The sequence below is a fragment of the Anser anser genome (genome assembly GCF_964211835.1).
Source record: "Anser anser genome assembly, chromosome: 2".
NCBI lineage: Eukaryota > Metazoa > Chordata > Aves > Anseriformes > Anatidae > Anser > Anser anser.
In genome coordinates this window covers 22435452-22458134 of record NC_139721.1, presented here as the reverse complement: position 1 = coordinate 22458134, position 22683 = coordinate 22435452, and the positions used below count along the sequence as shown (strand labels likewise).

The 22683-nt window shown below is 39.5% G+C and overlaps 1 protein-coding gene and 1 long non-coding RNA gene across 13 annotated transcripts in view; one reads left to right on the top strand and one right to left on the bottom strand.

The window, feature by feature from the left end:
• Nucleotides 1–2581: 2581 nt before the first annotated feature.
• The window catches only part of RGS22 (regulator of G protein signaling 22), a 74616-nt gene continuing 54514 nt past the window's right edge, over nucleotides 2582–22683 (bottom strand). The window contains exons 22-28 of one of the 12 annotated variants that reach the window (XR_014579707.1): nucleotides 21921–22100; nucleotides 20232–20393; nucleotides 16399–16506; nucleotides 14858–14960; nucleotides 14178–14288; nucleotides 4185–4368; nucleotides 2582–2938 (exon numbers count right to left, since the gene is read on the bottom strand). Coding sequence is in view for 7 of the 12 variants with exons in the window: in XM_083824125.1 (XP_083680251.1) it covers nucleotides 12053–12072; nucleotides 14178–14288; nucleotides 14858–14960; nucleotides 16399–16506; nucleotides 20232–20393; nucleotides 21921–22100 (684 nt within the window). In the remaining 5 variants the exon portion in view is untranslated. Of the gene's footprint in view, nucleotides 4369–6129; nucleotides 12073–14177; nucleotides 14289–14857; nucleotides 14961–16398; nucleotides 16507–20231; nucleotides 20394–21920; nucleotides 22101–22683 lie in introns of those variants that run through there. The other 11 variants (XM_083824125.1, XM_083824126.1, XM_083824127.1 and 8 more) reach the window with 11 other exon arrangements.
• LOC310894247 lies at nucleotides 3115–6079 on the top strand. Its single transcript, XR_014579712.1, has 3 exons — nucleotides 3115–3242; nucleotides 3384–3475; nucleotides 4689–6079. It is a non-coding gene; the product is annotated as an uncharacterized lncRNA (long non-coding RNA).

Here is a 22683-nt window from a genome sequence, read left to right as displayed (position 1 = left end):
TGGAAAACGTAGAATAATCTTTATAGAGTTTGCCAAGGCCAAGCTTCACGATAAACTGTAATCCCTTCTAGGCATCCTCTCTTTGGACCTTTCTTGGAAATGGTGTGGTGCCGCGGGTTTCCGCCTCATCACCACCTGCCTGTGGTGGTGGTGTTCGTTTTCACTCACTTTATTCCTAGCCAAACTCGATGGGTTTTACACTCAATCCTGTAAATTCCTGCCGTGAAAGCCTCCCGTGCAGTGAAGCATTCATTCAAGCCTTATACACCCTTGCCAAAGCCAGGGGACCCTGACTTCAAATGGCGGAGGAGACAGGCCCCTAAAACTGAGGATAAGGGATTTTCGTTTGGCGAGATGAAACAGAGGAAGGTGTCAGTAGAAAACGTGGAGAGAAATCACACAGCCCCAGCAGCAAGCTGGGGGAACAGTCTTTGCAACAGCATTTCTGAATAGATTTAATTTGAACAGCGTTTCTCAAACCAAAGAGAAGTCTGCTGCAGTAACTGATACCAAACTGAAGAATGGCTGCCCAAGAGTTTTTTCTTGTATGGATTAATACAAAAAGGCAAATGTTAGTGACAGCATGCAGAACGAATGACAAGATACAGGCACAACCTGATTGTGAGGGCCTAAGGAAACACCAGAAGGGCACTGTTGACTGCATTCAATGTGACCAGGAGAGCAATGGCCACAAAGTTGTCTAGGAGGTCTGTAAAGCTCTGATAAACCCACCCTCATATTACACGATGTCAGAAAAAGAGAATTTAACTGGAATAAAAGCACAGCAGGCTTCATGGCTACTATGATTATAAATTACACGTGAGGAATTTTCCTATAAATGACAGTGTTTATGAGACAATGTTTTGGTAGATGGACCTAGGTCTGCGTATAAGATGTGATGACTTTTTTCAATAGCTTACTTCATGGCTGGCCAGGTCATTAAATTCTTTTCTATGTGACGTGTTTCCCCATGTGCCTGAGATACTGCTGGCCAGGCATCCTTGTGTTATAGTTAAGATGCTAATTGAAAAGCTAATTGTTTTTATTCTTTGACATCATTACTGTGGAATATACAGCCAGCTTCTTATTGTTCTGCATGAAGGGCAGTTCAGGACTGTGCAAATAAAGGATAAAAAGGGGTACAGGATACAGCAGAAGAAGAGCCATGGAAGGCAGGCAGAGGTAACCAGCTTTGTTAAGTCAGTGCACAGAGTTGCTGGTTTCTGAATGGATTATAAGGCTGAATGTGTTTCCAGACATCCAAACATCCAAAATGCATCAAAGGAAAGAAATCTTCTGAAAACACTGAGGCGTACAACACACAGACAACAGCAGTTGTCTCCTTCCCAGTCCATGCAGTCCGTGGGGCTTCCGACACCTGTTCCAGTTGGGTTTTGTACCTGAATATCAGGACTGTTTGACCAAAAGGTGCCACAGTTTCCAAAATAAGTCCTCTTTCCTCTGCATACTACTGGAGCATCAGCAACAATTGACACTTCTTCATGGTTTCCTTGAAAGGGATCATTTTTTAAGGAAAGCAGGCATTAATGTGATACCATTTCTTGCTCATGCTGCATCGAACTTTTAAATAAAGTTTACCTCTGAATTTAGTGAGAGAAAGATTAGGCAGTGAATCCTTGTCTTTTCCACAAAGAGTGCCAGCTGTGATACTTGGGATTGTACTTTCTGCGGTGTGGACTGGAGCCGACTCGGAACAGGGCTGTGACAGTCAAGTGATTTTGCATATGCCACAAAGAGTCTTTAGATACTCATAATCTGGATCAAATTAGAACCAAAACTCCACTGGAAAAAAAGATCACATGGGACATCAGCAATCCCCTGAGCCAGCTGCATTCCTAAATAGTTTATTATAATACCTACCTCTCTGTCACAAAAGAAAAAAAAAATGCTAACTGGTAGCTATATGCCACATATGAGAATGAATACATTTGTGCTCCTCATCCCATTTCTGTGCCAGAAATTAACAAGTTAAATACTCTTTTGCTACAGCTGTGTTGACATCAGTCAAGAGTGGTGTGGAACAAACAAAGATATTGTGGCACAAGAAGTTATTTAACAAAATTGGAATGGCAGCTATACAAAAATTAAGGGTGAATCAATTATTCCTAAATGGAAAAATTCAGAATTAGTAGGGAAAATAGTATTTTCAGGCTTCCAAAAGGGCATTATAAACAAAGGAGAAAAAAGGCAAAAGTTCAAATCAGAATAAATGGAGCAGACAAGGATTTCACAAGCCTTTGTTGATATTATGCATGCTTCTGAAGATAGAAAAAAATCTCCAAAAATTAATTTCTTAAGCTTTGTTCAACTTGTAAAGAGACAGATTTTGGTAAATTTATACACTTCAAATGGTGATATAATTACACGAAGGACTCTGTGCTTGGTACCATCATGAGTTATATTGTTAAACAAAGAAACTCAGCTGTTTCCCAGTTCCCAACCAGCAGTCAAGGCATGGCTAATGTCTGCATTCAGGCACGAAAACTAGAAAACACACCAGGTCCCACAGCTTAGACATTAATATTCGTGTGATGTTTATTTACTTTTTTTAATTGGCATATGGTTCTGTATTAATTGTTCTTACTCTGAAGTCCTCCGGGTTCAGAAGGCCTATCTGAAACAAATACACTGCTTTTTTTTAGCAACAGGCAAACATTGCTAAGATTAACTGGAGTTTTAAAACAAGTAGTACTCTATGCACATGTTCTTACCTAAAAGTTTAGCTTAGACAAGTCTAACTTGCCAAAAACGTTCTACATTATAATATGATTTCGTAGGAAAAAGAAAAATACAAAAACAAAAAACAAAAACACACCCACAGAGACACCTCCTTCCAGTCCCTGTTCCTTGCTCAAATCCCTTTGAATGACGCCAGGATTCTGTTTTCCTTTGGGGTTTTAAGCGTTATGTAGTTTGTCTGCAATGGAAACAAAGTCATCAAAAACAATGTTTTTGTGCTGTTCCTCCACTCCTCGGTATTTGCTGAGAGATGCCTTACTCTAAGTTTTTTCATTCCTCGTCCTTGTTTTTCCAGACAGGAGCCTGTGGAGTTAAACCACCCATACAGACAAATACTCCAATCTTAATTTTAATCAGTGAACACATAAAATCGTGACATGCAATCGTTGCAGTCTCTACGGTCCCACCTCAGCAAATGGCAGCCCATCAAAAGGAGGCCACGAGCATCCTGAGCCTGGGTTCAGCTCCAGAAAGCATCCCGGGTAAGAGCAGCCTGGGAACAGAGTTCCTCCTTTTGAAAATAAAAGCAAGGCCCACAACACAAAAAGGCCAAGCTTAGCTTGTCACGCTCCTTTTCAAAGCACAGTTTGGCTGATGTGCTGTAACGTGGTTTTGTTTCACAGGAGGCAAAATTCTCTAGCTCTAGACATCATCTACCATATGGAAGCTTTATCATATTGAAGACAGTGTCTGCATGGCCTGCCCAGAAATCCCGGTGAGTCCATACATGCAAACTTTATCATACTGAAGACAGCATCTGCATTGGCCTGCCCAGAAATCCCGGTGAGTCCATGCACGCAAGCACTTAGTACATTTGCCAGTACTCTCCTCCCTGATTATAAATGCTTTACGGTAAGTCTGAGCAGAAGATGCATGGATACATTTCAGTAGTCCAAAGACATTGAAACAAGCAGTGTTCTTCATACCTTAACAGGGCTCAGACCAGACCTTTTGCTGGCTTTTATTTTTCCTAGACCCAACCAGTGATCATCTGACTTCTAGGAAACAGAAAGTTTTTAGCTGCTGCCATTCATCCAGCTATCATTTTGTTTTCTGACAGAAAACTACAGACCAACATATCTGCGGGCATAAAGCAGTGTCTGTGAAGTGGGAAAGCTTCCTTCAAATAGCAGATCTGTGCTCTTCTCAAGGTGCTACCTTTGCCTTTCTTCCCTGGTTAGACTCAGCTTGCTTACCCTAGGCAGCCGGTGGCTCCGTGTGCCAGCAGAGGACCGAGCCCCCATAGGGTGCTGCATGGAGAGCACAGAAACCTGCTCAGTTTAGGGACTGAGTCCTGGGAGAGGGACACCTGAAATTTTGCTCATTCTGTCAAAAAAGACTGACCAAGGGCATGTTTCAAGTGGCACTTTTGCAGTCAGTTTCTATAGCAAGTGTTTAAACATTTTTCTCATAGGCTTACAAACCTCTCATTTCAGTCTTTTAATTCATGTCGAGGTGATGACATGGTAAGTGTTACAGGATGTTGGCAAATTTTCCTTTCTGGGTCTGCAATGACAATCTGGTTGGGGCTGGGACATCTCTTGCAGGTTTGTTGTGTGCCTCGTGGTGTGCCTTGTATCATCACACGGGAGTCACGTCAACCAAATTCTGACCATTTATGAAAAGAGAGTTTATGAACACAATTAAAAACAGAAATAAAATAACAAGTACCCCGAAGATGATGTATTAGTTGACCTATTTATGACCTGATGAACAAATTGAGAGCCTGCAAGCTTGTCCGTTGTTTCCACTTACGTCACCTGGTCTAATAAAAGATACCGCCTCTTCTTAAAAAATGACATTGCTTTTGTTTATTCTGGTGTTGGAAGAACCTGTAAACTTAGGATTGCTATGTTGTGTAAAGGTTTCATAACTTTTATTTGATATTGGTTGGTACTGTATATAAAACATTTATTTTTTTTTTACAGGCATAACTTTGGCAATCCATGAAGTGCTAGCAGTCAGGAAGTCTCTGGCTACAAAATCCCTGGTGGAGCTCCATCCAGGTCAGGTTGTGGTCCCAGGTTTGAAAGGTAGGGCACAGTGAGAAGTGTGAGGCTTCCAGAAAGTGGTCAAATCATCTGTTGGTGTTTTTTTAACAAACTTGTTATTGGCATAAACTTTTAAAAATATGTATACTGAAACCAGCCTGTTTCAACTTTACTCTTTTGTTTGAAATAATCTAATTAGGATATTGTAGGTCTCACGTTTCTACTGCATTGAAATTTCTGAGCTTCATGATTAGCAAAACTGGCAATAGATAACAGCATAAACAACCTTAGTTAAATATATTATGATTAAATGAGTTCAGGATACATTTTCCTAAGACAAATTTGGCCATGTTCAATACGGCATTACATGTAAATGGGTGGAAAAATTGCAGCATTTTTCCAAGCAGGAGGCATAAGATTACTATAATCCATAGCCTCCACCACAGTATTAATTAGCATGGCTCACTAACCAGGGACGTAATATTTGTAAATGAAACTCTAGAAGGGCATCAGTAAAGAACAGGATGTTGAAGCCAAATGGAAAACATGAACCAATAAAAAGGCTGAACTAGCTAGAAGTGCAAGCTCAGCCTTTGAAGTTAGTTCAAGTACTGCATGCTTTAATTTTGGTGTAATCTTATGAAGGGGGTACAAACAAGAACTCAGAAACAGATTTTGTAACATTTGGCCCAATGGTAGATGAATCAGTTTGTTGATGGTTACCAACAATTGCACAGCCAGAGAAGCTGTGGTCTTTGTTAAATTAGATTGAATAATTGGCTTCAGTGGGAGTTTCGGGTGCAGAGCAAATGAAGTGTCACGGCCCTTGACTGTCGTAATATTCCTTAGCAGAGGCTAAGTTTTTGCGTTCAGAACAACCTGAGTACGGATTCGGAGAAAATAAGTCCCTCAAGAATTCATCTACTCACTCCCCTGCCCCAGTATGGGTCTGAAAATACTTAGTTGTTCCTGGCAGATGTACATACCTTATCTGTTTTTAGAACCCCTCTGATGACTATAAGGATACCAAAAACTCTCTGGGCAGTTTATTCCAATGCTTAGCTAGTGTCTCAGCATACAATCTGTGATTAGTACTACGTTGCCTTGGCAAGCCCAACTGAGTCTATGTATTTCTGTGTTTTGATTGTGTTTTGCCTTGTTTTTTAATATTCTTTGTTGTGGAGCTGCATGACAAGGCAGTGCTATTTCCCTGTTTGTTTGTCTGTTTGTTTTGAGAGAAAAAAAAAATCTGTTTCAGTCCTTTGGATAACTTTCTGAAGACCTACTACTGCCAGGTGCTGAGCATCTCTGGAGACACAACTTAAGAGAGTGAGTTTCAATAAATTCTGCAAATTTTAGGATCCAGCAGCCAGGAGTTAGGGTGATCTTTGAACTGGAAGGTCGTAACTGGAAGATGAACACAATCATATATACTCGACATTTTTAGATCAAGTATTGGGTTCATTAGCTTGAAAATACTAAATCATTTATTGTAATCTTTAGTGAGTGGTCCAACATGTGCTGCTAATTACTTTCTCATTTGGGAGAAAAAACAGAGGGAAAGTTAATTTTTTCTTGTATATGCTTTCTAGAGCAAAATGAACTCCCGAAAAGTGTACTAATTTTCTCTTCCCAGCAGCCACGCATACCTCTGGGAAGAGCCATATTCCTCAACAAAGAAAGCATAAGGGCTTCATCCTCTGAAATGCGAGTACGGAATGAATCATTTTAATGAAACAAAAGACATTCATTCTCAAAAAATTATACGGAAGCAACTCATTGGAAAATTGTATTAGGAAAATGGTGATGTACATCAAGATTAAATCCTATGTCATTATAACAGTCAAGTAGTTTACTGAGCAAGTTAATTTTATGCATATATGCATATAGTGTATATTTATGCATATAAACACACACAAACTTATGAAGTATAGAATTCAGACACATATACACAGCTATACACGTACAAAACTGTAAAGATGTAAATTACTCTAGAGATATAACAGGTTTGATTCCCAAAATACCTTTTTCAGGAATGAGTGGTATTTAAAATCAGGGGTTGGGGCTTCCAAAACCAATACTGCTCAGTTGGGTCTACAGCTGGGATGAAATTCATTTGCTTGCCTACAGGTGAAAACTACTAAAAATGCTAAAAGCTGGTTGATCGCATTTACTGAGCCACAGCCACCGCAGACGATTTTAATGAATATTTCCAATGAAATCTCTGTATTTACTGGCTTTGACAGATGGGGAATATTGCATAAGCTATTGTGTGTCTGTGCATTCCTTGAGTGTGATGCTGTGTTTTTTTTCTTGTCGTGTCATTTGTTTCATTTAACTTTCTCATTAATGGCACAATTGCTTTGCTTTGTTGAAAAGTCCTTTTCTGAGAAGAGAGCAGTACTTTCTTCTTAAACTTATTGCCAACAAAAGATTTTCAAATGCAGGTGGCACAGAGGAATCGTGTACAAGATTGTTTTAGAGGAAAAAGAAGTCTCTCAAATTAAAAGCACAAATCCACTTACTACATTTTCTTTTGACATGAAATGAAAAGTTAACATGAGAAGTGCACATAGTTCATCGGCACACTCTGAACAAATACATAATTAACATGTGGAATAAGCAACGTTGTTGTCAACACTTTCACATATGTTACCATGAAACTTGAATATTTTTAATTAGTGGAGAAAATCCAAGTAAATGCAGCCTGCGCTTGAGATATAAATTAGTTTGGCTCAATGAATATTAAAAATGAGAGAATCTAATCTATACCTTGACTACCCGTAACGTATCGTGTCAGCTTAATGGGTCCTGCGTAATTCCAATCTGCTCTAACACTCTGAGAAATTATTACTTGGCAGAGAAGTATCCATTGTGGCCATTGTGTAAATGCTTTATTAAATCACTGGTAGAAATCAAAATGTATGAGTTCATTAGCAGGTAGGTAGAAAGTGTAGATTTTGGTGTTTTGTATTAATGCAGTGTGCCAGACTGACAACCTTGTTTGAAGGCTACATAATAAAAGGAAAAATAAAAAACTATATAGCAGTACCATGTGGCTTCTGATTTGGGAACTACAATTTAGCCTATTAGACATGGACCTGTTCCAAAAGTGCACATTCAAACAACCATGCATGAAGGAGTTAGAAACACAGATGTGAATTATAACTCTCCAAAATCCTGGGAAAGCTCCAAATCAGGCCATTAGAGGTAGCCTTGAACTGTGAGTACAGATCCAGATCTAAAATTTTTGTTGAAACCTGTCTTTCCCTACATTTTTACAGCAACTACTGAATGTATTAAAACCAACGTTCCATAAGCTTAAAAAATATAAAAAAATTAACCCCATCTTAGCTCTGTTCAGGCATGATTCACAGTGACTGACTAAAAGCATTTCTGTAAGAAAGCAGAAACAAAAAATACCGTTTGAATGTAATGGGACAGTTTAAACAGGTCAAATTCAAGCTGGATTACTGCAGCTGCAGTGGCATTGGCAGCTACACGGTGATGAGATTTAACATTAGAAACATAAATAACATAAGGTATGTCTTTTCTGAGTTTGGAACAGAACTTCGAAGCACCTGGTTCATTTTCAATCATTTTTACGCATGCACACAGGCTCACACACGCTAATTAAAAACTATTAAAAAATAAGCTCAAGTCAGTAGTTTTGACTAGAGCAGTAGGGTTGGGCAGGATTGAGGCTGCCGTTTCACAAATGTACATGTGACAGAAGATAGAAAATTTCTCCAGGTCTGCAATACTGTGTGAGGCTAAAGGCACAGACGGAGCAATGACGGGACACCTGTCATTTTTCAGTGCTCCGGAAATTTTCAGCCAGAAACGGAGGGTCCCACGTATATAAAATTACCTGATTCATAGATGCTTCATCTGTAGTCTTCACTAATGCATGCTGCTTTTTGTTTGTTTGTTCATTTGAAGTCAAACATGTTTGCAAAGTGATTCACAGTGATCATTCTCGTGTAAAAGATGTAGAAAGTGTGGCAGAAACAACCTGCCCTGGGCTACCCTGTGCTATTTAATAAGAGAAACAACAGTAGAAGCTGGGTCTGGCAAATCTGGTCTGCTGCTGCCTGCAAAGCACCTCTCTTCATTGCTGATCTCAGTGCCTGATGATTAAATCTAGATTTCCACACCTTGAAAGCGATACATAAATCTACAGCTCACTGTCTAAAACCATTCCCATTATTAGTCATTAAAAAAAAAAAAAAAAACAGTCACTAAAAAAAAAAAAGATTTCAAGGAGTACAGAGGGAATGGCACAGCAGCATTGTACAGATACAACTAAGAAAGCATTTTACTCCTTTTTAACTGGCCTGGTGACCACCACTACCACCGCACGTGTAAGCTATGTTAAGAATGCGTGTTAAGAACATAATCCAGCCCTACATAACTTCAGGAATTCATGCCATAGTCTGATGCTTTGTGTCGTGCGGTAGCAGGAAGAAGTCAAAGCAAACTGCATTGAGGCTCGTAAGCGAGTAGTCACAGCTTGTGTTGCTATCAGGAGTATCTGAGTGATCGATTTCAGGACTGCGTCCTTTAAGCTAGGCTGTGTCTGGCATGCAAAGATTGTAAAATATTTTAATAAAAATGCCAAGTCTGATGAGAGAAAAGTGAAATACACAGTAATAGCATCTAAGTCTAAATATTTATGAATCCAAATGATGGTTTAAAAAATTTCGAAATAGTTCCAATATGTTGCATTACTTGGTAGTAAACAACAAAAGTCTGATTACACTCTGTATTTTATTAGATTCTATATTTTGAACTCTACCAAAGCACAGATCCATCCAGAAAAAAAATCTACATTTCCAGGTTTCTAAAAATAGAGCTTTTTTATTTCTGTTCCACACAGAACTGTTGTTCTACTACAGTGCTATATAATTCTGAAACTCCCAAAGTATACATAGTTAAGCTAAAGAAGGAATAAAATTTTATTTATCTAAACGGAGAGGTGCTAGAGTTTTTGACTGAAACTTTTCTAGTCCCTTAAAACTGCTGGGCTCACTTAGGTGGTGGCTCAGCAACCTGAGAGAGAATGTATCTCGAGAACAAGACAAAAAGGCAGTAGCAGCATGAGCTTTCCGAAGTGACACAGAGTGACCATTTAGCCCACAGAAATGGCCTATAAATGCACACACACACACATATATATATTTCAGTTAACATGGAAACAGAACTGCAGACTGGACTGAGGGCTATCATTTGTTTGCAGAACTTCAAGTGAATAGACCCAGTTTGCAGAATTTTACCCACTCATGGAAGTACATGGTCTGTTTTTTGGTTTTGTTTGTTCTTAATTGATAGATGTGTACGGTATTAATCACAGTAACTGTCCAGGGCAGCGGTTTCAGCAGGAGGAGGGCTGGTAAATTTTCGCAAACAATTTTGTAAGGCTGAAACATGCAAGGAAATGCATCATCTGTGACAAATATCTGGATAATCTTTTTCATTTTATAAGTAATCCAAGTATGATTCAAGTAAAAGCTACCAGCATAAGATAAGCATTGTCTACATGTTATTTATCTGTCTCGAAATGCCACGAAGGCAAGAATACAACAAAACAGAAACTGACTGCTGTGCTCCAGCGTTTGGTTGCATGCACTGTACCGACCGTTGCAGTAGAAGGTGGCCTTTCATATGTTTTTCAGACTGACATACAGCACTGCATTTGTGGCATTTCATGATGATCCGTTGCCTTCCACATTAATGAGTGGTAGGCCACACGGCACCACATGTGCTCTGCTCACTGCAAGATGCTGCATTCCGCCCTCCTCAGATGTACTGAGCATTACAGTTCAGTGCATCTGTGAAATTTGGGATAACACGAAAAACAGGAACAGGAACTTTTTTTACTCCCTTGCTGTGGCTTCTACTCAAGATGTCTTTCTCAGGTAGTACCTTGTGAGCAAACAACCCAAACCCAGAAGGAACAGAGAAAAGCATGAAGCAAACTCTGTATCTGAACTGTAGGGAAAGTAGGAACCAAAACAGTGATTTCCCGTGTTCGCTCTGTGAGGTTATATGGCAGAAGAGCTATAGCCATAAACATGCATGTGTTGCTTCCCTGCCAGGCTCTCTAAAGGAACTTCTGATGGAAATCCCATACAATTCTGTTTGGAGAGTGAAAAAGAAAAGGACTATCAGTTGTCTTTAGCTGTCACTCCACACTGAAGAGGAAAACACTCATGAATTGTCCTTAGCCAGATGATCTAAGAGCTCCACGTGAAGGTCCTTGACTTCTGATAACTCACGGAGGGCCACGTAGCTCCTTCTTCTTGTCCAGGATGTTGGGAGGGGGCGCAGAAGACAATCCCATCCCTAACTCTGGGATAAGTCGTCAGGAACTCAGCAAACTGGAGCTCCCTGATCTGCCTTTCTCTTACATGCATTACTCACATGCAGAGGAGAATGGAGCCAACAATGCTGTGGCTAGGGACTGGTGTTTAAAGTGGTCTGGAAAATGTGGAGAGGTCTATCATCGTCCTGTCCCCTACCCAGCAGTTAATTCTGCCCCTGCCCTTCCATCACTCCCCAGTATCAACTCTGTTCCAGCTCTTTTTACAACTCTTAAAGTTTTAAAAGGAATTAAGAAAGAAGGGAGAGCTACCCAAGAGCTATGAATTCCTGCAGCCTTCCAGTGAATTACGCCTTGGGAAGAATGACATTTTGCAAAAATTATCAGTCAGATCGGTGTCCTGATATATGTTGAGTCTTTCATGTGGATCAAAACTGAGAAATGAGGCAGAAGGTGTACTTTGGACCATGAATCAGACTGGACTGGGAACAAACCACAACAGGGTTTGTTTTTAGAATAGCTCAGACACTTCATGGGTTATTCTTGATGACCAGAAGTTGTGTGAATTGCAGTACTGAGACCATAGCATGCTGAGACACTCTGCTTCAGAGCTATCAGTTAATGCAGTGTTTTACTTTTTCATTAGATTAGGCGCTGAAGAACTAGGCTTGGTTATAAGATCATTAGGACCAAGACGACGTCATTGTTTGTGCTGTGCATGCTTCAGTGGAATCTTGCTCTAAGCTGAGCCTCCAAGGCGTACTGTTAAACTAATAAATGACACAAGAGTCAGTTTCACAATCATGTTGATAGGGAATGTATTGGAAGATGTTTCTTTTCTACCCTTGACTAATGCCTCATGGTTCTTAATAATATTTGAAGTCGTTGTCTTTGCTCTGGAAATTAAGTACAAACCTTGCATGCACATTAGTTTTGTGTCTCCTGCCCACCTGTGGTGAATGTCTCTGCATTTCCTTCCTCAGAGAGATTTTAATCTGCCTGCAAAAGGTATCAGAATATCATTACTGTGCGGCAGCCACTTGAAATAGTCAGAACAAGTCTTCAACAAGTGCATCAAAAAGTGTAACAAAGCACCTGAGAAACAAGGTGTGATGGGTTGGTCCTGGCTATCACGTCTCCCACCCACAGCTGCTCACTCTGCCCCCAGCAGGATGAGGGGAGAAAACAGGAAGAGCAGGAGAGAGAACGCTTGTGTATGAAGGTAATGATAGGGAGATTGGTTATCAGTTACTGTTGCAGGCAAAACAGACTGAAAATGGGAAAATTAACTTAATTTGTTGCCATTTAGAATAAATAACTACTGATTTGGGTAGTGGAAAACAAAAACAAACAAAAAGGGAGAAAGAAATGTGGATGCACTTAGGGAAAACACTTTTCCTCCTCCTTTCCCAGGCTCAAGTTCACTCCAAAGCACCTCTCCTCCCCTACTTGTTATCACCATGGGTCACACACAGCCTCTTCGGTGAGGCAATGGGCAGTGCAAGTGGGGAGGCTGCAGTCTGTACACAGCAGTTTCTCTCTGCCGCTTCATCCTTCTCACTCTCCCTCTGCTCCAGTGTGATTCTACTTGGGCTGCAGGGAGTATCTGCTCCGCCATGGAATACCTCCTTTTTCTCCTCCTCCTCTGACCTTGGTGGTATCAGCTGTGCCCAGTAGCCCCTGCTCTCTCCCCACAGAGGTCACCCCTGCAGCCCACCACTACCAAAACTTTGCCATTTATACCCAATGCACAAGGCATGACTTTCTCTGTAACGAAGTGGAGAGACACTGTCCCATCAAAAGCAGCAGTGGTCTTTCACAGGTGTTTTGCCCCATCAGCAGAGTGACCAGATCACTATGTGGGTGAGGAGAGCCACCAGAGAGTCATGAGGGAAAAAGGAAACCACCCAGAGACAGCAGGAACATGAGCTATTGGGAAGAGACAGAGCAGGCAAATTTCCAGTGGGCTTGGAGAATGGGTTGTAGCTGAAACTAGTAGGAGAGACCTATCAAACCTCTCAAGACCACTCATTTCTCATTTCGTTAGCCTGTTCCACAGCCTGGTGCCTGTCAGGAATGCCTTTTTCAGGTTTAGAAAATCAAGGTGGGCCAGGGACTGCTGGTCTGGTCTGCAGAAAAGACTGCAGGCCCCTTTGAGCACTGGGCCCAGCTGGAGGTTTCTCAGCTACAGAGAAGAACCAAAGACCCTGCACAAGAACTCCCCATGCTGACATAATTGCACGTGAAGCAGAACTGCAGTGCAAAAAGGCATAAATGCATGAAGTATAGTAATATCTGCAGAGAGGCATAAGGTCCAACACAACTGAATGAATTTTACCTGCAGCTAAAGGTGATGAGAGGGCAGAAAGAGAACATGAGGAAAGAAAAGAATGAGGAATGCTGTGGTTTTCTTCCTGAAGCCACATACAAAAAAACGCTGCCACAAGAAGACTGTATTCAGGCATTGGCAAGTTTAGGAGGATGAGGGAGGGCTGGACACCTGTTTACCTAAAATAGAAGTGTTGAAGTACAGAAATAGAAGATGAAGGAGAAACAGAGAAGAAAGGGGAGCAATAATCCAAGTTCTATTATTTTTTAAGTCTATCTAATTTCAGCACAGGCTTAAAAAACTCTCCAGGGGATTCTTTCATCTAGAAATCCAAGCTTTGAAGCAAAATCTGTTTTTCTGTTTTTAACAGATCTCTTTGCTGTCCTACTTCTTTCTCCCATTCTAATGTTTAATCTGCTTCGGCAGAGATGATCTATTGCTAGATCTGTGTCAGGTCTTTGCCAGACTCCATGGGGTCTGAGTTTACTCCAGTCATCCCATGCTCTTATTTAAAATATTTTAACTGGAAAGCCCAGATAACCACATTTCAGAGACTGCCATTTTGCAACAAAAATCCATCTGGCCAACATTAGGTCCACTTACCGTGGTTGGAGTAAAAAATAATCTTGCCTTCATGTTGAGGCTGTACAGCTTCAGTTAAACGTGATTTGGAATGGGACAGCTCACTACTAATGAGCATCAGCACTGACAGCAGGAAAACTAGCTTTTAAGAATCCAAATTTCAAAGCACACTTGTTGGCAGTCTGGTACTCACTTTCTGTTTCTTTGGGAAGATCTGAGCGTTTCTCCAAAGTCACGCTACTCTTCGGAGAAATAGTGGATTTTTCAGAGTTTCTAGCCTTCATGAAGGATTTAGATGAGGTACCTGTATATAAAAAGAAAATTTAAATGATGTGAATCTGAATGGTTTAATATCACATAGTGCTGTTGCTAGCCCTACTGGTAAGTGGAGCTATTTAAGGAACAAACAGGTCATAATATCTTTGAGGAAGATGGTAAGAGGATATTCACAGAAGCACAAGGTAATGCCTCGTACAAGTCCTGAAAGCATGCTGCATACTGACAAACTGGTGAAAAAAAGTTTAATCTCTTGGGTTGTATATAAGTTGCTGAAGTACAAGAAGCCATGAATGTGAAATTTGTGTGTGACTCAAACAGTACTGCTGTGTCACTGTGCAGAATGAAGAAATGGCCAGTATTCACCTCTGCAACAGGGCCTGTACAGTAAAGGCAATACTGGTACCTTGCAACTTTCACTTTCTCTTTTGTAGAAAAATTATTCATCAGTGTGGTGCAGAAAGCAACTCTCCTGCAGATAGCATAAGAGAGGCAGATGTTTATGAATGCAACTCCAAAGAAGAGCAAACAAAGTCCTTATACTGAGAGAATTTTAGCTAAGCTTGTCCTCATAAACTACAGAACTTGGATAACAACCTGTAAAGAATGATGATGAATTTTTCTCCAGATCTTCTTGCATTTTAAGGAGTACTCTCTCCTGCTCCAAGGCTTCTATGTACTTGGAATAGGACCAGGAAGCCTGCAAGAATCATTAAAAAAATCAGCCTCCTGACCACACCACTGGTTTTTCATGGTCCGTTTCAACTGTGAGATAAAGAACTTGTTTATGTTATATCCCAGTTATTGAATAATCTCTGTTATTGAAAAGAGAACTTTTGTCATGACAATACTAGAATCCCATGAAAAATAATATATTGCTACAAGTGAGCAAATCTCAAAACACCATGAGATGTAATGTAAGCAACTCTGACAGATAAAATGTCTTCATTTATTCTCTATCCCTAGTTCTGAGTACTATTCTCTCATTTCTTCTTCAAAAACTAAACACAACAGTCCTTTCCCCTTCCAAAGCTGCAATATTTAGTGTTTTTAAAGACTTTATTTTATCTCCCTGACACATCCTTTCATGTACCACATCTCAAATCATAGAAAGTCTCATTAGGCTCAAAGTTCTTTCTGCTGGCCCACTCCAGGAGAAAGCTGCTACCAGTAGAAGCAGACAGTCCAGAGATGGTCATTCTTTCCTTTTCTAAGGAACAAATGTTGCGTTTTACATTGCAAGAACCACAGTTCACGTTCCATGTAAACTTCTTGTTTTTGTTTGGAACAGCTGTGAGTGAAGGTTAAAAGGCTCGTTTAAGGAGTAAGACTGTGAGCTTCATACAGCAGGTAGTGTGGCTTCAGATTTTGAGAGCATTTCAGACTGCTTATTTCTATATTCTGCTCTCACTAATGTAATGCCACAGGAAGAGTTCTGTGGAATTTAAGCAGTGGCCAGAGTGCAATTTACTCCTCTATCACGTGACATAGCTGTGATTATGTGGTTGCACAGATTTCCCATTGTATTATGTCAGTGTCAGGGCAGCTATGAACAATCACTTCATATGCCCAAGGTGGTGTGTCTATTATTCCATTTTCTCCAGTAAAATAACTGCTACCTTTTCACTACAGATTTAGTGCATCATGTGAGTTGTTTTCAAGAAGTACTAAATGGCTATTTTCTGTCTGAATTTCTGTCCAAGTAAATAGATTTCCAAAATGAGTTCAGCTTCAGTTTTTGGTGAATGAGCAGAACAGGACTCAAGCCTAAACCAATTTTTTTCAAGATATGAATTTCCGAAGTAGTGAATAATTTCTTATTCCAGATTTGAACTTCCTTTCCTTCAGCTTATCTTTAAATACAGATTATTTTTACATCTCCAAACCTAAAGATTGTAATATGTTTTTAGGCCTTAATACTACTCAGAACCTAAATCTGGAAGGAAGGAAGGATGGGAGAAAGGAAGGAAGGAACGAAAAAGTAACCTCGTAGCAGCAAAGCTATGGTAAAAGAATGAACAGTTATTGAAGAACCACATGGAAGTAGTATTCAAGACCAAACCCCACCTTCCCATTCTGCCAAGATCATTTTATCTCTCTTGAATGATGATATCTGTAGCAAAATGTTTATTATTCACCTGCCACCCATATCCATCTGAAAATGATGTTGGTCTTCTCTCCATGCCAACATCTCGTCCCAGAGCACTACTTGCCAGATTGATGAGGTTTGTATCCACTTCTTTACCCTGACAATAATAAGAACTCATAATTAGCTCTAAACAGGAGCTGCTGAGCTAACATAAAAAGCAAATCTGAGGAAGCCAAAATTGTCATTGGAAACACAACAGTGTTGTAAGCAGTGTCATTTTATATGATGGACATACTGTGGACAGAGTTTTATAATGCCCAGTTTTATAATTCATTGTTTTGGGCATACTAAAAGATATCAGGAGGTACAGATTTTTTAATACTTTTCTTTGTCTTAATCAAAATTTCCCGACCCCTACACTCCTACTGACTATCTTCATTTCAGATTTAATAACTTCTTCAAGAGTGAGCTATCACTAAGTGCGAGGGAACACCTGCAAGAGAATTTATTTTAAGGACAGAGAGGCCATTGTGGTACCCTGATTTAGCCTTGGGTATAAATGTAGTACATAGGACTTCCCATGATTAATTCCAGCCTGGTCCAGAAGCTGTGAATGAGCTACAGCATACACGCTAGGAAGATGGACAATCTTGTTTAAAACATTTACAATGAAGGATAAGGCATTGTAACCCTTGGTAAACTGCTCTAGTGATTAAGTATTTGTCATTTTCATGTTGTTTTAGTGTTTTATTAAGGCTGCACCTTTGCACATTCTGCCTGACGATCCCAAAACTTTTACGGACATTAATCAATGTTCATATTTAACCTCACATAATTAACCCACAAAATCCCCATGAGGCAAGTAATATAACTCTCCCGCATGCAAATGAGAAAGTGCGGGAAAAAAAAAGAGGTCAAATGTTTCCAAAGTTGCTCAGAAACTCCCTGAAAGATCTGGAAAAGGACCAGAATATCCTACTTCATTGCTCCCATGGAGCCTTTTCCTTCCTCATCATCCCCTCTGTCCAATGGACCCATTGTCTGTAATGGGGACTTTGGGGCATAGAACTGTGCAGGCAGCATGGTGTTTATATTCTCTCCACAAGCAGGCTCACTACCATCTGCGGGACATGCAATTGTTGGAGCAAGGAGGCCAAAGCCAATACAGAAATAGGGTGTATATACTAATATACTAACATTTATGTTTGCTATGTTTCTAAATGAGAAAAGTGAACTGAGTTCTTTAATAATGTCTTCTCATAATAAATTAGCCACGTTAGGGCAATGTCATATCTCATGATGTTATACCACTTACTAACAAATAAGCTTACTGCTTAGAAGCTTAAAAAGAGATGGTGGGAAACATGGAAAAGTGAAATTAATATATATGTTTTTAACCTTTCTTTGTTAAAGGGCACGGAAAGAGCAAGGACAGATTTACAGTGTAAGTATTATTTTGTACACTTGAAATCTAACATTTCAAAATCTGTTTTGGGGGTAAAGGGCAATTGTGTAGGCGATAAATTACAAATAATGGCATCAAGGCAGTCTGCAAAAAGTGACTAATGATATTTTTAAAAGTATGTGGCATGTGCAGTTACCAGAGGAACAAATCCACAGAAGGGCGAAGAAGAACCCATATAGCTGTGCTACACTAAGGACGAAAAGGGACAAGCAAAGCATACTCTCCCAAGGCAATATCTTTTAAAACAATGATTTCAACTATATACCAAAGCAATCACATGGTATTGAATATTCCAGCTTACTTCACACCATACCTATTCATTCCTGCCTTTCAGACACAGAGCTCGAAGAGGTCTGCACAGTACATGCAGGACTACCCTCACTGTCAGCCACTCATCCCCTGCACTGAGACCAGGGCCAGGAAGCCTTCAACAACCTTTGCCCCATAAATAACCAAAAGGCACCCACAAAAAATAATGAGATAGTCAGATGATACCAAGGCACGCATCACTGTCCAGTGAAAACCACCTTGGCTGCCTGTTTTTCCTCTATGCTGCATCAAGGCCTGGCTGCCTTATCTAGTCAGTTCTGACAGTGAGGCAAGCCCACACAGATCAGCCACCCTAGGGACAAATCTGGGAGAAGGGAGAAAGCAAAATTCCTCCCACAGGAGGATGGTTGCTCGTTTGACATAAAACAAAAATGATATGTGGGGGGGAAGCAGCTATAAGAAAAAATATCATTTGTAATGCTTGCCAGATTATTCTTCTCCCTCAGCATGGAGGGGCAGGGGAACAGGAACAGAAATTTGCAGGAGGTGGGAAAGGCTTTTGTCCTGAACTAGGCTGATTGGCTTTAGGAGCTTCCTACACTGCTCTGCCAAGGATACTGGATCAATAGTTTGAATGGTTATGTTGTCACTAAGGGGACAGAAATCTCAAGTAAGAGAACAAACAATGGCAAACTCTTAAAAATAATTGAAGAGGAAAGGGTTTCAAAGATTTATCTGTTCCACCTATTCTTTCAAGAGGAAATAACTGGTTTACTGATAATTATTTTTTTTTGTGAATAGTCTGTAAACTGTTTACTGAACTGCATTCCCTGCCTGTCACTTTCTAAAATTTCTTACCCTTTTTCCCAGCTCAGATGGGTAATTCACCTTTCCCATTTGTTCCCCATAAAAACTAGGCTTTTGCCCTCCTGGCCAAGATTTGCTCTTTACTTCCTTGATCTTAATCAGAAATCTTATAGACAGGCAACAAACAGATGGAAAAAATAAGTCTGCAAAAACACAAAAGTGCATTACTTTGAAATATTGCATTCTTGCACTGTAAGTGTTGCCAATGGCCTTGCCAGACGTATCTGTATGGAGGCAACATGCTTTGGAGAAAGCAACATGAGTTTTTGGATTTTAGACTTCACTTGACATTGCTGTGTGGCCTTGAGTAACACTTCACTGGTCCTCAGTTTTCACACGTCTAAAAGGAGGATAGCGATGTACAGGCATATGTCTTTATCTGTTCGGATACTCATGTGGTTCTCATCATAAGCAATGTCTCAACACATGTGTACATGGCATTTAAAATATGTAAAGGTCTTTTAACGCTACTTATGATAGTTTGCAAGTCCAATAATTTCTCTGCCCTTAAAGGAATGTTCTCTCCTCAAAGCTTGCTGAACAATTACATTTCATAAAAAATAATATTTTGCAAAGCCTATAATCAATAGCAAAAAATATATATTTTTTTTATTAATAAAATTCCAAGAAAAACAGTTTTACAAGTGAGCATTCCGCTGCAGAGGTCACAGTTGTGTTAATGCACTGACACTGTCTGGAAACTTATTGTGAACAGTCTCACAATTTCACTGTCAAAGCTGAGAAATACTCAAGTAAAGACAAAGAGTATACAAAGCATTTAGCACATAAGTATTTTAAATAATAATGTGCAGCCGTTTCAAATGCTCCTTCTGAAAAAGAAATATGAAATCTTGTTGTTTGTTTGTTTGTTTTGTCAATTGTGACCCAGCAGGACTGTAAATTCTTTTAAAAGGACAGTACACATGGGAAGTGTAAACAGGTTTGCAGTTACCCATTCTACACATGGAGTATACATGTTTGTTTTTTTTTTAAAAAAATCATCCCTCTCTTCCGCTATTCTCTTGGCACAAAAGATCGCTAAAATACATTTTCCTCTCTGCTTAATGAAAGGAGTATTCCACTGACTCATCTGCTTCAAGTTAAACATATGTATATGCATTGGCAGGATTGGGAACTAATCGCCCTAGGACTACATTGTATGTAAAGCTTGAATTCTAACAAAAAGATTTCGGTAGCTTTGGATCAGGCTGAGAAAAGGATATTTGGATTCCTATCTGTTTGCTCATGAAACAGTTTTTATTCAGTCCATCAGCTCTCACCTGAAGCTTTGTGAGCCTTTCCTCTAATGTTTTGCCTTCCTTCTTTTGCATCTTTTTTCCTTTTTTTCTCTCCAAGGCAAGCAAAATTTCATCACTAGCCAAACGGCTTTGAAACTTACAAAATTTTGGCCAAAATTTAAACAGAAGAGCAAAAATAGTCATCTGTGCAGAAAGAAAAGAAAGTCAGTCTCGACTGTATTAGGAAGACAGAGTGTGCTGTAAAATAAAGTATAGTTTACCGTGAGAATGTAATAACTATTTCTTTTTGAATACACAGCCTTGTTCCTCCTACGTACCGTGTCCTGACATTTCAACCCAGCTTTGCTCGGCACATGCTTTTTTCATCAGTGTGTTTATTACTGGTGAGAAATCTTCCTAAAACATAGTTAAAAGGCACTTTCTTTTTTTATATTTCCCTAAACAATTGTTTGCATTAATGAAAACATCCATCATTTTTTACAAGTATTCTTGATAAAATATACACCAGTAGAATTGCTTTTGCACCACTGTTCTGTTCAAGTATTTCAAATATTCAGTTCATTAGGGAGAGAGGGTTTTTTTCCTCCTTAAGAGAAAGGAAATACTTTTTTGCCTCTGGAAAGCCTCTTAAACCACATTACAGATCTATGAGCAAATCTTGGATAATTTTTAAATGATATAATCTCTCACAGGGTCTTTTTTGAACTAGAATAAGAAAAACAATTTTTAAAAAGCAAACAGAAGGGCTCAGTGAATTCTGTTGCTGCATGTACTAAGGCTCACATTTTTCAGTTTATTTAGATATTTAATTCTCATTCAGAAACTTGGCTTCTAAGTAGTCAAGTATGCTCAGCACCTCACTGCTTCTGGTTTAAAGTACTTGAAAGTGACATTTGAGTCACTGTCATATTTGAGTGACAACTTTTTGGCCAAGTTCTTCCCTTGGTTTTGTGCCACATTTCTGGAGTTCACTGTCTTTTACACAGGCTGAAATGAAACTTATTTCTCTTAGGATCTATACGTACCCTTTTGTCTGACAAACCACTCATCTTTTGTAATCCAAATATTTTGCGCACTCGCATTTGATTTTTAAAGGTATTGATGGAAATTAGATAGGAAAAGAAAACGAATTAGCTTTCTCGGGTTTAGAAGATAAGTCGTAGAAGATAGTAATGAGGAATAAGAAAATAGTAAGTCTGTAGTAAAGGTTTATAGATTACTGTTCGGTCTGATTAGTAAAAAGATCAGAGAGAAAATTTTCTGCAGACTTTCTGTAATAAAAAAGGGAAAGATTCAGCAAGTTAAGCTTTGTGCTTCACTCACATCTGTTTTTTTTTTTCATATTTATATCAATGAATCCTGTAACTGTAAATTGCTTCTCTGGCATTAACCAAATGATAAAGAACAAGCAATTCAAAAAATAAATGAAGTTCATTTCAACTGACAGCACTCCTAACACAGACCTGGATACCACCTTTCCCATATCAGCTGGCTGACTCAAATTGTCAGTTTATTTGGCAGCAAATATCTGAAACTTCTCTGTCATCTCCACCCTACAATCTTAATTGAAATGGATGACTCTAGTGTTCTGCTTCATGGTTAGGTTTATGTATGGTGTCAAAATTGTCATGTAAGCAACAAGGAATGTCCTTAAAATCAGCCACACAAACTCTATCCAAATCTGTTACAGAGATTCTCCCAGCTTCTTACCTGTGCCTCTCTGAAAATGTAAGGTCCTAGTTCTTTCCTGTGCTCCAAAATCTTCTGTGCTTGTTCAGTTGGGATGTCAATCTGCAAAGCTGGGGGTACGTTGGAATTAATAAAGCAGTCGATGATAGCCGTGATCTTATTCTGGACTGTGGCATCATCACAGTGAGAATGGCACAAGTCCTGAAAGATGAAAAATAGCACTTTCAGTCAGTGTAAAGAGAGATGCAAGACCCTTTCCAGGGGCCCAGTGATCAAAGAGTAACAGTCATACAAAAATAATTATACAAAGAGATTTCTTCAGTATGTAGGATGAAATTCTTATAGCAAATGTGCATGGTCACAGCAATAGTTAAAACATGAGTGGGACTTCTGGTTTGCAAATGCAGATATACAGCAGTCATTGATTTTAGGTGATAGTCTCTGCCTGCACATTCTGATGGAACAGTGTAGTTTTTGTCCTGCACTCGATCAGAGCACATTACTGGTAAATAGGAGGCATTTCTGAAAAGACAAACACATTTGCAGGTGTGAAATGCACCGATTTTCACAATGAGCTTGCTATGACTAGTAAAGTAACTTTTAAAAAAAAAAGACAAAGAAATGCTTTACAAACTCCAAGAACAGAGGGGAATATTTTGAGTGGTACAAGGTATTATAACCAAGAATGTTGGCAAAGGAGGAGACAATTTCAGCTACAAGTACAGTCTTCCATTCATTTCTAGTTTCTCCAGTCATTAAGATTTTGTAGTTTCCCAAAACCTCA